General features: G+C 38.9%; 1 protein-coding gene across 3 annotated transcripts in view; it reads left to right on the top strand.

The window, feature by feature from the left end:
• GON4L (gon-4 like) overlaps positions 1–15,549 on the top strand; it is an 89,840-nt gene that overhangs the window by 62,076 nt on the left and 12,215 nt on the right. For all 3 annotated transcript variants that reach the window (XM_063107039.1, XM_063107040.1, XM_063107038.1), the window contains 8 exons: positions 1,631–1,671; positions 2,281–2,384; positions 5,170–5,368; positions 5,876–5,962; positions 7,036–7,207; positions 9,001–9,145; positions 11,006–11,156; positions 15,353–15,469. In XM_063107039.1, the coding sequence (XP_062963109.1) occupies positions 1,631–1,671; positions 2,281–2,384; positions 5,170–5,368; positions 5,876–5,962; positions 7,036–7,207; positions 9,001–9,145; positions 11,006–11,156; positions 15,353–15,469 (1,016 nt within the window). The remainder of the gene's footprint in view (positions 1–1,630; positions 1,672–2,280; positions 2,385–5,169; positions 5,369–5,875; positions 5,963–7,035; positions 7,208–9,000; positions 9,146–11,005; positions 11,157–15,352; positions 15,470–15,549) is intronic.

Raw genomic sequence — 15,549 nt, 5'->3', positions numbered from 1 at the left:
TAAGGCTTCTTTCACTCAGCATATTTTTGAGATATATTCATATTGCATGTATCATTAGTTCCCTTTTATTGATGAGTAGGATTTCATTGTATAAATATACTTCAGTTTATTTTTGTGTTGATATATGCCTGGGCTATTTCCAGTTTTGTCTATAATGAATAAAGCTGCTCTGAACTTTCTTTGCAAGCCTTTCTGGACATATGCTTCATTTTTTGTGGGTCAACTATCTAGGAAGGAATCATAGGTCATAGGGTAGATGTATGTTTAAATATATAGGAAATTGCCAGGCATTTTTCCAAACTGGCTTTTTTATTTCACATTCTCATTAGAGTTCCAGTTGCTCCACATCCTCATCAATATTTGGATTTTAATTTTGTTATTCTGTCTTTTTTGGGGGGGGCTGGTTGGCCAGTTACAGGGATCCAAACCCTTGACTGGGATGTTATAATTAACTGCCAGACTCTGTTATGCCACCTTAAAAAGGGCCTTTATAGAATTGATCACAGTGTTCTAAACGTGGTCAGAGACTCTGTTCTAGGTCAGTGATATGTTTGCCTTCTGGACGTTAGCACCATTTTGGAGCAGCTGTGTCATACTGAACTTGAAGTCAACCAAAATTTTCATGTCTTTTTCAGATTGTTTTTAAGCTGTGTCACCTTTTCATGCACTTAAGACACTGATTTTTAAAATCCTAAATGTAGGGCTTTAAATTTATCTCCAGGGGCCGAGCCCGTGGCGCACTTGGTAGAGTGCTGCGCTGGCAGCACGGCGACGCTCCCGCCGCGGGTTCGGATCCTATATAGGACTGACCGGTGCACTCACTGGCTGAGTGCCGGTCACGAAAAAAAAAACGATAAAAAACAAAAAACAAAAAAAAATAAATTTATCTCCATCATGTTTCATCTGGTTGATTTGAGAAAGTACAGAATTTTGAATCTGTCATCAATTGGATTGGCAATCCCTTCCAGCTTTATGTCATCCACAGATTGATAAGTGTTATTTGGGTCTTCTAAATCATTGCTGGAGTTTTGAATAGTTGAACTATTCTTTTTTATTTATTTATTTTTAAAAAAAGATGACCAGTAAGGGGATCTTAACCCTTGACTTGGTGACTTGGTGCAGCACCACGCTCTCCCACGTGAGTTAACCAGCCATCCCTATATAGGGATCCGAATCGATGGCCTTGGTGTTATCAACACCACACTCTCCCAAATGAGCCACAAGCCAGCCCTAATAGTTGAACTATTGATGAATAGTTCAGGTCCAAAGACAGGGTCCTATGACACATCGTTGGAGACTTGTCTCTTGACTCCCTTCTGTACTCTTTTATTTGGATAGGCCAACCAAATATGAATTTATCTAACTGTAAAATTATCTAGCTCACATGCCTTCTTATTAGAATTTAAGCTTCATGAGAGTGGAACTCTCTCTTGTTCTCTCATGTATCCCAATCATCTAGAACAGGGATTGAAGATGTTTAATAAATGTTTTTGAATGAGTGAGTGAAGGATAGATATGAGGATTTGTCTAATGCCTTGCTAAAAACAACATATATTGTCTTTATGGAATTCTCCTTATTGCAAAATGAAACTCATTTGTGCCAACAACATACTTTTTGGCTCTTTTGCAGAAAAGGAAGTGAATGAGCTGATGGAAGAACTGTTTGAAACTGTGAGTAATGATCCTTGGGTGAGAATATGGGATGGTAAAAGTAGATTCTCTAGCAAACTCTGTCTTTTGGTCCCTGGTATCCTCCCTACATAAAGGTGGTCTAACCAAGCCAATTCTACTTTTAGTCCACCCAGGAAAGAAAATATTGGCAACAGAATCTTGCCAACTCGTAAATTCTTGGTTATCCACATGTAAATTATTCTTAGTAAAATTTTCCACGCAAATTTTTGATGGCCTCCCCTACTATTATTTGGTGTGTCCTTAAAGATTAACTAGTTTTAGACTACTCTGAGCACAAATATTTACCTTTTTCATAAATTTATCTCTTGAAAGATATTTCTGTGTAAGAAATTGGGCATTTTGAGTTTTCCATGCTCTGTCCTTCCATTCCAAGTTGGCTGGTTGAGATACTTTCTTCCTAGCATAATAGTCATCCTGAGTGTGGCGTTGTGGTAGTCCTGAAGTGAGAAAGTTTCAAATGCAAGCTCTTTCTGGGTGCCAGCATTATTAACTGCCTGTAATCTGTAATCTGAACTTTTTCTTCTCGCTAGTGGAGAGACTTTCATAGGCTCATTCCCCAGGAAAGCCCTCCTTTTCCTTTGCCCACAGTTCCAAGATGAGATGGGATTATCCAACATGGAAGATGACGGCCCCGAGGAGAAGGAGCGTGTGATTGAGTCTCGGCCTAACTTTAACACCCCTCAAGCCTTACGGTAGGCTAGCCAAGATCTAGAGACTTTGAATGGAGGAAAAGTGTACTTCTGAAAAGATTTTCAGGAATTGCAGTGAATAATTTCCCATCCATGATTTGCTTTTGTTACTGACGTAAGGATGCAGAGCCCTGTCGGGAGTTAGGTGTCAAGTGAAAAGTCTCCTTGTTATGGGGCAGTGCAGCTATAGACCAAGCTGTATCTGTTTGGGAAGGGAGAAAAAACAGTAGCTGGCATCCACAGCAGCTTTTCCAGGTGTGTAGTGCTGGAGAAGTGTTAGGACTCTGCGTGGCCAGCCACAGAACATACCCCAAATCATAATATTTGATATGTCTCTCTTGTTTTCCTTATTTTCCATTATCATCAGGTAAATATTACTGAAAGTTTGTTAATCACCTAGGCATTAATTGAGCAAACTTTGAAGTGCCTGCAGTAATACCCTTAGAGTCTGAAGCGTACGTACTGACCTTTTCTCATGAAGTTGGCACTTGTTACACCATCCATAAAACAGAGGCTTTAGTTTCTCCCATTTTTTTTTTTTTTAAAAGATGACTGGTAAGGGGATTGTAACCCTTGACTTGGTGTTGTCAGCACCACTTTCACCCAGTGAGCAAACCAGCCATCCCTATATGGGATCCGAACCCATGGCCTTGGTGTTATCAGCACCACACTCTCCCGAGTGAGCCACAGGCTGGCCCTTTCCCCCTATTTTTGTGATAGATTTACATCTGCACTTTAATATATTGTTATCCATTGTCAGTAGCAGCATAGAATTATTAGATGTATTAGAGGTTAGGATGCAGTTTGTACCACAGGTGGAACAAAGCAAAGCTAACAGACCAACAGCCTTTAATTAGTCGTGGGTTTTAACAGTGTTACCTAAGTAGGGAGCTTAGGATCCATCTGAGAGCTAGGCCTTCAGGAACCTTGCAGTTTAGTGAAAAAGACTAGATACACTAATCAATGTGTAAAAATGGAAAATACCAATCATATTCAATTACAACAAATACCCTAATAGAACTACACCAAAAAATCTCAAGTTTACTAAGATTCAGTATTTGACCCATTTATTTCAAGTCATAGTTCATAGAACAAAATTCAGGTATAACAGAATGGAATCATTCCTCCTGGGATCTTATTATAATGGGATTTGATCTATAAATATATTTTAGTTCCACTAATCAACTCTGTGTGACTTTTTTAAATTTGGGAATTATAGAACTAGTACTTTAAAATTCCTGTTAGTATTCAGTTATCTTCTTGTTTTCAGTGGACTACTTGGGCTGCTGCTTGTTCTCTTTCAGTTACAAATACAAACCTGATTTAATCTTTAACTAAATAAAACATCATGAGGAAAGTGAGTCATCTGTGCTCCCCTTATCAACTATTTAAGTAGTACTTATTAAAATTAGGTGCAGGCTATTTTTTCATTATCTATTTTTTTATGCTTCTGCTGTTCTGTTCCTGTGATACTAGTGCAGTTTTCAGTTCTCAGAAAAAATCATACAAAGGACAGCCCCATGGTCTTTAGGTTTTTACTGTGTGCTGCCCAAACTAGTAGTGAATACTGTAAAATGAAACACAGTCTTCATCTCCAGACACTATTGAAAAAAGTTATTTTACTATTGCTACAAGATAGGGGATTCCTTGAAATATGATAACCTGCTAGTCATAGCTACTTCAACAGATTTTATCTTGATTGCATAGGGTATCAGCATGTGCTTAATCACTTAGGTGTATTGTTCCACCTTTACTTCAGAACCAGCATGCTAAGTATTTGCATTTTTGCTTTGGCCCTGGAAACAGTCTCTTTTTTAGGGAGTAGGGGTGGGAAGTTAGGGTTAGGAACTTGGGAGAGGAATTCAAAAGGCTAAAAGAAGATATTTTATTTTTATTTATTTATTTTTTGGCTGCTGGCTGGTTTTGGGATCTGAACCCTTGACCCTGGTGTTACCAACACCATGCTCTAACCAACTGAGTTAACTACCCAGCCCTAAGAAGATTTTTTTGTTTTTAAAGATGACCAGTAAGGGGATCTTAACCCTTAACTTGGTGTTGTCAGCACCACACTCTCCCAAGTGAGCTAACCGGCCATCCCTATATAGGGATCCCAACCTATGGCCTTGATGTTACCAGCACCACACTCTCCCAAGTGAGCCATAGGCCAGCCCCCTAAGAAGATATCTTTATGGAGGGTGGTAGGGTAATATTTGAACTAACTTCTCAGTTATAGTCATCTCAAGTACCATATATTTTACTATATCTTTTCCCTGCTTTATGCTAGAAAGTCTCTGACTTTTTAAGAAAGGAAGGCAGGACGGTCTGAAAGGATAGAGAGATGGGACAAGGTAGACCTGGGATGGGAGCAACAGGTAAATTAGAGAACAATTGCTATACTTTCAGAAGATTCTATTTTACTGAAAATAATAAGTTCTAGATTAATGTGGATATCAATGTGATGCAAGAATGGCAAGTTTCCATTAGCTCTTTGGGTGCTTTGTTATCTACATGTTTCTCTGTTCCTAGATTTTTGTTTAATTTTCTCTTCATTTGTATATTACAGGAGTAATTGTAGAAGCATGATGGGTGGGGGGGTGGTTAGTTCAGAGTCATCTTATTTGAATCTTTGCTAATAACTTTGGGAAAAGATTTGTTGGGTAAAGTGGGATTTTGGGATTGGCAGTAAATGGAAATTGTTGAGGCTCTCTTAGCACAATGTTAGAAGGAATTGGATGTGTTGTGGACCTAGGGAAATGTTCAAATTCAGCCATCTCCCTGTTGGGGATAGGTTTGAGGAACCACTGGCCAACTTGCTAAATGAACAACATCGGACAGTGAAGGAGCTACTTGAACAGCTGAAGATGAAGAAATCTTCAGCCAAACAGCAGCAGGAGGTAGAGAGGGTTAAGCCCCAGAGTGAGAAAGTTCATCAGACTCTGATTCTAGACCCAGCACAGAGGAAGAGACTCCAGCATCAGATGCAGCAAGTAAGACTCTTCTTAGTAATATTAAAATTGGATTATCCCATGGCCTGACACTGAAGCCAAAAATTAGCAGCTTTGTAAAAGTCAGAGATAGATATCTTACTACCCATTGAAACCATGAACCATAGGATCTTCACATCAAAGGTCATCATGTTCAAGCCCTTATGGCTCAGGCAAGAAAGCAGGTAAGACTCTGGTAGTGTTCAGAATTGTAGATTACAAAGAGGCTTTAGTAATACATTCTGAAATTTAATGGCCTTTGTTGCCAGAAGTAGTTTTTTACTTTTTCTAATCTCAGTCTGATTTGAGGTTAAATTTACTCCAGTTCTATAATTTTGCTCAAGGGAACATATCTGAGAAATTCATGCCAAGATCCTAGGTTGTTCTCATAGTCTCTCCAGAAAGCAAAATATATGTGATAAAGTTGCAAATGTCTTGGTAAGATGTCTCTGGGTTCCTGAAATAGCAATTTCATAACACGTCACTGTATTATTTTCTTTCCCTCCCCAGCACGTTCAGCTCTTGACGCAAATCCACCTTCTCGCCACCTCCAACCCCAGTCTCAATTCGGAGGCCAGTACCACCAGGATATTTCTTGTAAGGTTCTAAATATCTCTAACTCTAAAGACATGAGTATGAAATTAACTTGGCAAGTCATTTGTCACAGTTATTCACTGATCATAATCTACACTTATTCTTCTCTCCTGGATGTTTTTGGTTGCTATGCATATACTTTCTCCTGTGGCTTCTTCCTATTTTTGCTGAAAGAATATAGACCACTGATTCCCATGAAAGGGGAGAAAGTATATTCAATTTTTTTTCTTTTTTTTGGGGCGGCTGGCTGGTATGGGATCCGAACCCTTTACTTTGGTGTTTTAACACTGCACTCTAACCAACTGAGCTAACTGGCCAGCCCCTCAATTTTCTTAATACTCTTCTCACATTTTTATTGGATCCTCCTCCTCATCTTTAGATCCACCCTTACTTCTTAGGTTTTTAGTACTGCTATTCTTTTTATAGACGTTTAATTCATTGTCCATTCATTAGGCTCTTTTAGTGTTTTATACATAGAATTAATTTTGCTCATAACATTTTGAAGTATTTTGAAGGGCGAGCTTTTAAACTTGAAATTATAAACTCTGTAAGAATTGTCCCTGAACTTTCAGACAGGTAATGATGATACTCTCTGCTTCTTGGGTAAGTCTCTTTGGAGTTTGAGTAGTGTATTTACTAGTACTCAAAGCTTCCTTGGCGGTCAACAGGGTATGTTCACCTCTTATTGTGTTAAGAGGATTAAGAGGAGTACGTTGTTGTAGGTGTTATTCAGAGAGACCAACAGCCAAAAAAAATTTAATAAGTAATGGCCCTCATTCTTGAGCACCTTAATTTGAGCTTGGGAGCTAGACCATACATCCAAAAGCTGATGAGGAACACTCAGTCTAAGAATAAAAAAGAATGAATGAGTGTATCACAAACGCAATCCCTGAGTGTCTGGGGACTGAGCAAAAGCATTCTTAATGGAATAAGGTTAATTGTGAAAGATTTTATGATGATTTTCACCTTTTTTTATCCTATAGCGGGAAGGACAGTTTTCTCATTCAGAGGCTAAGGGCTACTGGCATTAATTTTCTGGAATTGTCTTAGATCTCCTTTGTGTCCTGTTTTCCCAGAAAGAACTGGGAACCTTTGCTCAAAGCTCCATCGCCCTTCACTATCAGTTCAATCCCAAGTTTCAGACCTTGTTCCAACCGTGTAACTTGATGGGAGCAATGCAGCTCATCGAAGACTTCAGCACACATGTCAGCATTGACTGGAGTCCTCGTAAAACTGTCAAGAAGACTGGTAGGGGACAGATGTGTCAACTTTAAATTTTTACTTGCAGTGAGAACTGGGAGTCTTATCCCATAGATAATTTCCTAGGAATGGAGGACACAGGATGTTTGTGATTTCTTTCTTCTTTCTTTTATCTTCCCTTTGTATTCATTATCTAAGTTCTAGAATTACATGATAATATTTGGGCTTAGATAAGGCATGGAGGCAGTGGACAGGATAAGGGTGTGGAGGGAAGAGATGTGGGACTCGGTGCTAAGAAGTGGACTTAAATGATATGAGGGTAAGTATTAGGAGTCAGATCAAGACAAACTGGGGTTTGGTAAAGAGGAAAGTCAAGTGGTAAAGTTTAGTCATGTTTAGGTTTTTACTTTCTTCTTCATTAAGATCAACTCATTTAATTTCACATAATGACTATATGGTAGGTGGTATTCCATTTTGAATAAAATGTTGATTTGCATGTTAGGCACAAGTTAGAGATGTTGTACATTTTCCATGTTCAATATTTTAAAGAAATTTGCAGGTTTAGTTTCTGTCTTGCAATTAGTTGAGTGTTTTTTTGAGAAAGTATTTGCTGTTCCCTTAAGCCAAAAATTTTGCTTCTGATTTGCTTCCTGATTTAACAAATTAGTTGTGGTTTGTTCTGGGCTTGGGTTTGTCTTTGGATTTGATTTTAAACCCCTGAGTCTTATAGTTAAATTGAATATGGTTGAATTTTTTTTTTTTTTTTTAAAGATGACTTGTAAGGGGATCTTAACCCTTGACTTGATGTTATTAGCACCACACTCTCCCAAGTGAGCTAACCTGCCATCACTATATAGGGATTGGAACCTGTGGCCTTGGTGTTATCAGCACCATACTCTCCCAAGTGAGCCATGGGCCGGCCCCTGAATATGGTTGAATTTAAGAGCATTATGTCATAGAGACTGATCCTAAATTATTTTAATAGCTATTTGTTCTTAATGCAAATGTGATATAACACCAAACTATAGTAATAACTCACACATCTAGCTCATCTTTGTTTTTGGTGGCTGGCTAGTATAGGGATTGAACCCTGGACCTTGGTGTTATCAGCACTATGCTCTAACCAACTGAGCTAACCAACCAGCCCATAACTTACACATCTAGTGTTCTGTGTTTTTCTGCCAGGGATATAAAAATAACACTTCGGGAAGGAGAAATATGGATAAGGTAGTTCTTGTCTCTGGAAATGCAGAGATGCCTGAAATTGAGAGGCTTAGATGGGAAGACAGAAATGAATGAGACTGAATTGTCTCATTCCTTTTATGACTTTTTTTGTTCCCAACCTCAGGAGGAATCTGAGAGAACTTAATGAAAGTTAAGTAAGAATCAAATAGAAAAAAATTTCGAATACCAGATTTGTGAGGGAGATTAAAGAAGTTGGAATCTTATCCTGGAAGAAAGAAAGCATTGTTGAAGGTCTCTTATCCTTCAAGGATTTAAAGGGGGAAGGAGGTAAAAAAGTTTTGAGCATACACTATGTGCCAGGTATTACTAGGTGCTTTTTAAGTATTTATGTTACTTAGTGTGTTAAGTGTTCCACATAGGAAAGAGTAAGAGAATCAACTTTTATTGACATTGAGTTGAGTAGGACTCCCTTCAGGCATAGTGTTAGGTTGAGAAAAGCACAAACTTTCTGGGCAGGGTGGGTGGGTGGGTGGGAGGGGATCAAGTTAGATAAGGGCAGCTCTACCTAAATGCAAAAATGTATTCACAGGCTTTTGTGAAGCCCTCTTTTGTCCCAGAATTGGATTTATCACAGATTTTTTTTTTTTTTCTTATAGCCTGTGAATTTCCCTGTTTGCCAAAGCAAGTGGCTTGGATCCTGGCCACAAGCAAGGTTTTCATGTATCCAGAGCTACTTCCAGTGTGTTCCCTGAAGGCAAAGAATCCCCAGGATAAGATCATTTTCACCAAGGCTGAGGACAAGTAAGTGTATTGTGGGACATCAAATGAACAGAATAGACCAAGGAGAAGACATAATTCTTCTTGAGGAGCTTAAGGGAAATAAGATATATATAAGACAGTAACACAAAAGACAAAAAGATGGTGCCAAAGTTATCAAAAAAAAAAAGAAAAAAGCAGTGCAGATAGACAGAGTTCTGTAGTTAGTGCTTGTTCTAGCAATGCCAAGTACTATTCTTTTGGGGGATGCCACACACATTTTTGAAACATTTTGAATCATTGTTTTATTTGTTGTAAAACCAAACTTGTAATACTATTAAAAGAAATTTTTCAGTGGTTAAAGTTTTTATCTATTATCCTTCCACCCCAAATGACGGTTTTTCTCTTTGCATTTCTTTTTTTTTTTTTTTTTTAAAAAGATGACCGGTAAGGGGATCTCAACCCTTGGCTTGGTGTTGTCAGCACCACACTCAGCCAGTGAGCTAACCGGCCATCCCTATATAGGATCCGAACCCGTGGCCTTGATGTTATCAGCACCGCACTCTACCGAGTGAGCCACTGGCCGGCCTCTCTTTGCATTCTTATATAACTACTGTCCATTTAAGTAGTTTCGTTTTGCTTTTTTAATGTAACATCTTCTTGAAATTGTTTTTCTATGCTATGACATTGTCCTTTTTTTTTTTTTTTTGATTGTTATTGAAAGGACAAGTCGACACCAGTTGATGATCCACCGGAGAGAGCTCGTTTATTAGGCAGCACACACACACATATATAGGGCTTTAAGGGGAAAGCTGATTGGCTTAAAATACAATCCCTACATAGCATACCGCATGGGGTTTGGCGGGGAGCTGATTGGTGTGTAATTCGCACCGGTGGGAAGGAGAATACGGAAGAGAAGGGCGACCAGCGCCATGATGGGGTGTGGCCGACAAGGGCTTATGTGATCGGGGTGTGATCCCTTGGGGCATTTGGGTCCCTACAGTTGTCTTTTAAAGTGGTATTTAATGGCCATATAATAGTCCCTTTATTGCCATTTTTTTTCCTCTTGTTTTGCTATTGTGAGTAAGGCTTCACCAAAGATTTTGTGCATATATATATATATTTTTTGGCTGTTGGCTGGTACAGGGATGAACACCCTTCATCTTGGTGTTACAAGGCTGTGATGCTTTTTTTGTGTGTGTGACCGGTAAGGGGATCGCAACCCTCGGCTTGGTGTCGCCCGCACCGCGCTCAGCCAGTGAGTGCACCGACCATCCCTATATAGGATCCGAACCCGCAGCGGGATCGCTGCTGCGCTCCCACTCCCAGCACCGCACTCTCCCGAGTGAGCCACGGGGTCGGCCCAGGCTATGATGCTTTTAAAGTCTTTTGATTTTATTCCTGTAGGTAAATTCTTAAGTGCGGGATTATTTGATAAATGTTCTGAACATTTTTATGGCTCTTGATATATATTGCCAAACTGCCATCATCAAATATGTACATATTTAACCATAATTGTATATGTTATGTTGGGAGGTAGTATTGGTGCTGATTTAATTTGTGTAACATGGTACCTATTATTTATTTTATATTTGTTTTGTTAGAATCATTCTCCTTTTTATTCCTTTTTACTTCCTTTGTATTATTAATATAAAGCTCATTATAATCTGATTTTATGCCTAGTTTTTCCTATTCCCACGTAATTGTGAACTTCTGTTTGATTCTTATTCACAATACTTATTAGCACTCACTAAATGTCTGAAATTTTCTGTTGAGTAGCCATCAACCTGTATAAGAATTAGATGTAGAAAAAGTGGATTATAAAATATGAGGAGTTAGTCTGGCGAGGCTTTTTAGAAGAAAGGACTGTGAAATGAGATTTAGTGTCAATTGTTTCTTTTTCAGTTTGTTGGCTTTAGGACTGAAGCATTTTGAAGGGACTGAGTTTCCTAAGCCTCTAATCAGCAAGTACCTTCTAACCTGCAAGACAGCCCACCAGCTGACAGTGAGAATCAAGAACCTCAACATGAAAAGAGCTCCTGACAACATCATTAAAGTGAGTGCTTTCTGCATGCTCCACTTGGGCGCCTTGCCTGTGTGAACTCATTCTTTTCTTCTCAGTCTCAATGAAGAGAGGGATCTTTTATCTGAGGCTAGTGCCTCCCACCTATGCAATAGATTAATTCCCCTCTTGTCTTTTCAGGGACATGGATTCATTATTTTCTTCTGGAGTGTCTTCATCTTCTTCCTCTCTTATAAAACTGTTTAAGTCCTAAAAGATTCCATGAACCCATGTTTCCCTCTAGCCATATATTCTCTCTTTCTTTTACTGTAACCTTCTTGAAGGATTAAACAATTCTTATATCCTGCTCCTGAACTCTTCTTTTTTATTTAAATATCTATATCAAAGTTATACAGTATATACTTTTAAAAGCCAAATAGTTCTATGAGGCTTGTCATGAAAAAAAATTTTTTTTTCTGCCCTTTTCCTGCTAACCAAGGTTTTTTGGGGAATGGTGTATTTACCTTCTTATCTAGGTAGCATGCTTTTAATTGCTACATCTTGATGTTTTGGATTTAGACCTTATTTTTAACTTTAAACCATGGAAGCTGAGGATTTAGCTCTTTCCTTACTTCTTACTCCTTCCACAAATTTGTATATTTTCTATTTTCCAATCTTCTCACTAGAATTATATCACAATTTTGGTTAGACTTCATTCAGCGTTTTCATTATAAACATTATAAGGACTATGTAAGTGCTCCTCACAGCTGAACTTTGTAGTGTATCATGATACTTTGCCTTTCCTGCTTACAGGAAACATTTTGTTTCTCCTGGAGTTAATAATTGCATTTTTAGGGGTGGGGTGGGACTTGGTTTTATTAGGTAGTTATTACCAGATCAGCACTAAAGTCTACTTAAGTTTTGTATGTGTTTTTGGTGTTCTAGCATTCTTGGTGTTCTGTCATTTTCATCTTGAAGAAATCACTCCATGAGCCCTCTGAATTCCATTCTAAGCTTGTTGCTCTCTTGGCTTGCTGCACTGATGTCTTCTTGCGCTTTTTTTTCACCACCATCCTGAGGATTCCTTTTGCCTCTTACTTGCGTTGGATCCTCTTATTTCTTGAATTCCACATCTTCTCTTTTGCTTTACTTCCTTATTTTAGTAAAGCAAATCTGAGGAACAATGCTTGAGAAGTAAATTTTTAATCTTTAAACTGTCCCTGTTCATGGTCTTTGGATTGTACCAATGTCAGTTTCCTGGTTTTTTTTTTTTTTTTTTTTAAAAGATGACCGGTAAGGGGATCTTAACCCTTGACTTGGTGTTGTCAGCACCACACTCAGCCAGTGAGCGAACCGGCCATCCATATATGGGATCCGAACCCGGGGCCTTGGTGTTATCAGCACCGCACTCTACCGAGTGAGCCACGGGCCGGCCCCAGTTTCCTGGTTTTGATTATGTTTTATAAATCTGGTTTGTATATATTATTTTTGTTAGTATGTGTCTAGTTTCATCCATGATGGTAAGCACTTGATAAAACTCTTTTACTCTAGAAACTTATATGTTCCAGTTTTGAGAACATTTTTTTGAATTCTGTATTGATGGTTTCTTCCCCTAAGTTTGTCTGTTCTCTCTATCTTCAATGCTCAGTAGTAGTCAGGTGTTTGACCTCTTTTTGTTGTTGTTTTTAAAGATGACCAGTAAGAGGATCTTAACCCTTGGCTTGGTGTTGTCAGCACCACACTCTCACAAGTGAGCCAACCGGCCACCCCTATATAGGGATCTGAACCCATGGCCTTGGTGTTATCAGCACCACACTCTTCCAAGTGAGCCATGGGCCGGCACTTTTCTTGTATTTTTTTAATCAACATAATACTTCTGCCCTAAACTATGCCTAGTAGCCTCGCTCCAGAGATCATACTTTTCTGCAAAACTTCTTCCAGGGTAGGGGATGGAGCTGTCACCTGGCTACACTAAATGATAGATGGAAATTAGAGGTCTAACTGCTTCATCAACAGATTTTCAGTCTGTCCTCCTCATGTTTACCTGTTTCCCATTCCAGCTTTACCTCCACTTATAGAGGTAACTAGTGTCTTATTCTTTTGCCTGTCTTTGATATAAATTTAGTTGGCCCTTAACTTTCTCCACTTGGGATTCAGTTTTCTGCATTCTCTTGTATTAGTTACCTCTCAGCCACCTGCTTTTCAGTTTCAAAGGTATTATTGCTTTTGTCTTTTCTCTCATTCTCTTTCTCTGTATAGGCTTCTACCTTAAAAAAAAAATCCCTTTTTTTTTTTTTTTTTTTGTTTTCATGGAGTTTTAAGAGGAAACAAAGCCAAATGGATGTGTTTAATCTACCTGTTTTAACAGTAAGTTTCTCCTTGACTCTAACCTATGAAACTGTGGATATTATCCCAAAGAGATCTCTGTTTATTTCCCAACTGGCCTATCCTATGGATACTTTTCTTATCCTATTTAACTTTGCAGTTGATGCTGTAGTTCATGCATTCCTTCTTTAGTCTCCCTATTATCTTCTGTGATATCAGGCCTCTTACCTCAGCCTGCTCCTTCATGAACTCATCTTTGTCTGCTCTACCCTTAAATGTTAGTGCTCCACAGTGAATACACAGTGTGCAGTCCCATCCAAATCCATGATTTTTAGTATGACCTGTGTTCTTCTTCTTTTTTTTTTTTTTTTAAGATGACCAGTAAGGGGATCTCAGCCCTTGGCTTGGTATTGTCAGCACCACGCTCAGCCACTGAGCCAACCGGCCATCCTTATATAGGATCTGAACCTGTGGCCTTAGTGTTATCAGTACCTCACTCTCCCAAGTGAGCCACGGGCCGGCCCTGTATGACATGTCTTCTGATGAGCCTCACAGCTGTATCTTCAGTCCAGATTTCTTTTCTGGGCACCAACTTAGTGTAGCCAACTGTTTAAGGAATTTTCAACTTGGTTGCTTCACTGACTCCTCAAACTGAGCTTATGTCTCTCTGTGCACACTGCAGTTGTTGCCATTGCTATCACCACCAATAGCAAGCTCCCCTCTCCCTAGCTTCCTCATTCTGTGATCTGTGTCTTTGTATATGACACTAATGTCTAGCCATCCTCTCAATCCAGAAACCTTGGCCTTAGCCTTGACTCCTGCTTGATCAGCACTATATGTCATAAGTCACTAAGTCCTCAGTTTTCTTACTCTGTTTCCTACTCTGCTGATTTTCTTATACCTAGATTAATACAGCAGTTTTCTAATTGGTGTCACTAATTCTGGCCCCAATAATTCTGTCCTTCACATTGCTACCGTAGCTGTCTCTATCTAATCTAAAGTTCAGACTGCTTGGCATGGCATAGAAGGCCTTCCCTGCCTACCTTTGACTTTGTCTCCAGAAGTCTCTCCACATTTCTTTAGTTCTCCAGACTAATATCCTTGTAGTTCTTTTAACAAATCCATGATTTTGCACTTGAAGTATACTCTGCCCTCCCCTACTTTATGTAGGAAATTCTGTTCCATTAAGATTCGTCTTTATTTGTACTTGCTCTGGAAAAATCTTTTTTGTCCAAGTTTGAGTTGCGTGTCATTTTTTGTGCACATCTTTGTATGTTTTTTAAATGTAGAATGTCATTCTTGACTATCTTTCCCGCTAGTCTATAAGCTCTTTGAGAGCAAGAATTGCTTCTCTTGTCTGTGTGCTTAGCTTATAGCACAGTGCCTGGCACATAGAAGGCATTCAGCATATATTGACTGAATGGATGCTTGCTGTCAGTGGTTTAAGTTCAATTCTCCTCTTTATTTACTCTTGTAACTGAACTGTGTCAGTCTCTTTTCTTTTTTTATCTTCCCTTCTAATGCCCTTCACACCACCATCATTTGCTTAAAAGGGAGCTTCTGTGTGTCTAAGATGAAGGTTAAGGCACTATCATTACAATTGTTGAGCAGGAGCAAATCTTACATAAGATTACTCTGACCATCTGCTTCCTTTTATCTGTGGCCTAAATTTTCCCCTTCTTGGCAGACAGAGTGGAAATCATCAGTTAGAAGATACTAAGTAATTGTAAAATCTTTATTAATTAAATATTAGTTTGATTGTAAATGAAGTATTCAGCATATGCTACTTATGTATATATGTATATATGTATATAGATATTTGTGTGTGTGTGTGTCTCAGACCACTGCCCACCCCATTCCCCATCCTGACAGAGTGTGATGTTTCTGGAAGGAAAGTAACTCGTGCTTTATGTCTTCATGCTCAGTTTTATAAGAAGACCAAACAGTTGCCAATCTTAGTAAAGTGCTGTGAAGAGATCCAGCCACATCAGTGGAAGCCACCTGTAGAGAGGGAAGAACACCGACTCCCATTCTGGTTAAAGGTACAACCCTCCTCCTCAAAGTCTGTAGGAGGCGGAAGGTCACTGAAAATTCTTGCAGAAATGTCAAGGCCTACTTTTAG

The sequence above is a fragment of the Cynocephalus volans genome, chromosome 8, assembly GCF_027409185.1.
Source record: "Cynocephalus volans isolate mCynVol1 chromosome 8, mCynVol1.pri, whole genome shotgun sequence".
Lineage (NCBI taxonomy): Eukaryota > Metazoa > Chordata > Mammalia > Dermoptera > Cynocephalidae > Cynocephalus > Cynocephalus volans.
Note: the sequence above shows the minus strand (reverse complement) of the source record. Positions and strands in the feature narration are given on the sequence as shown.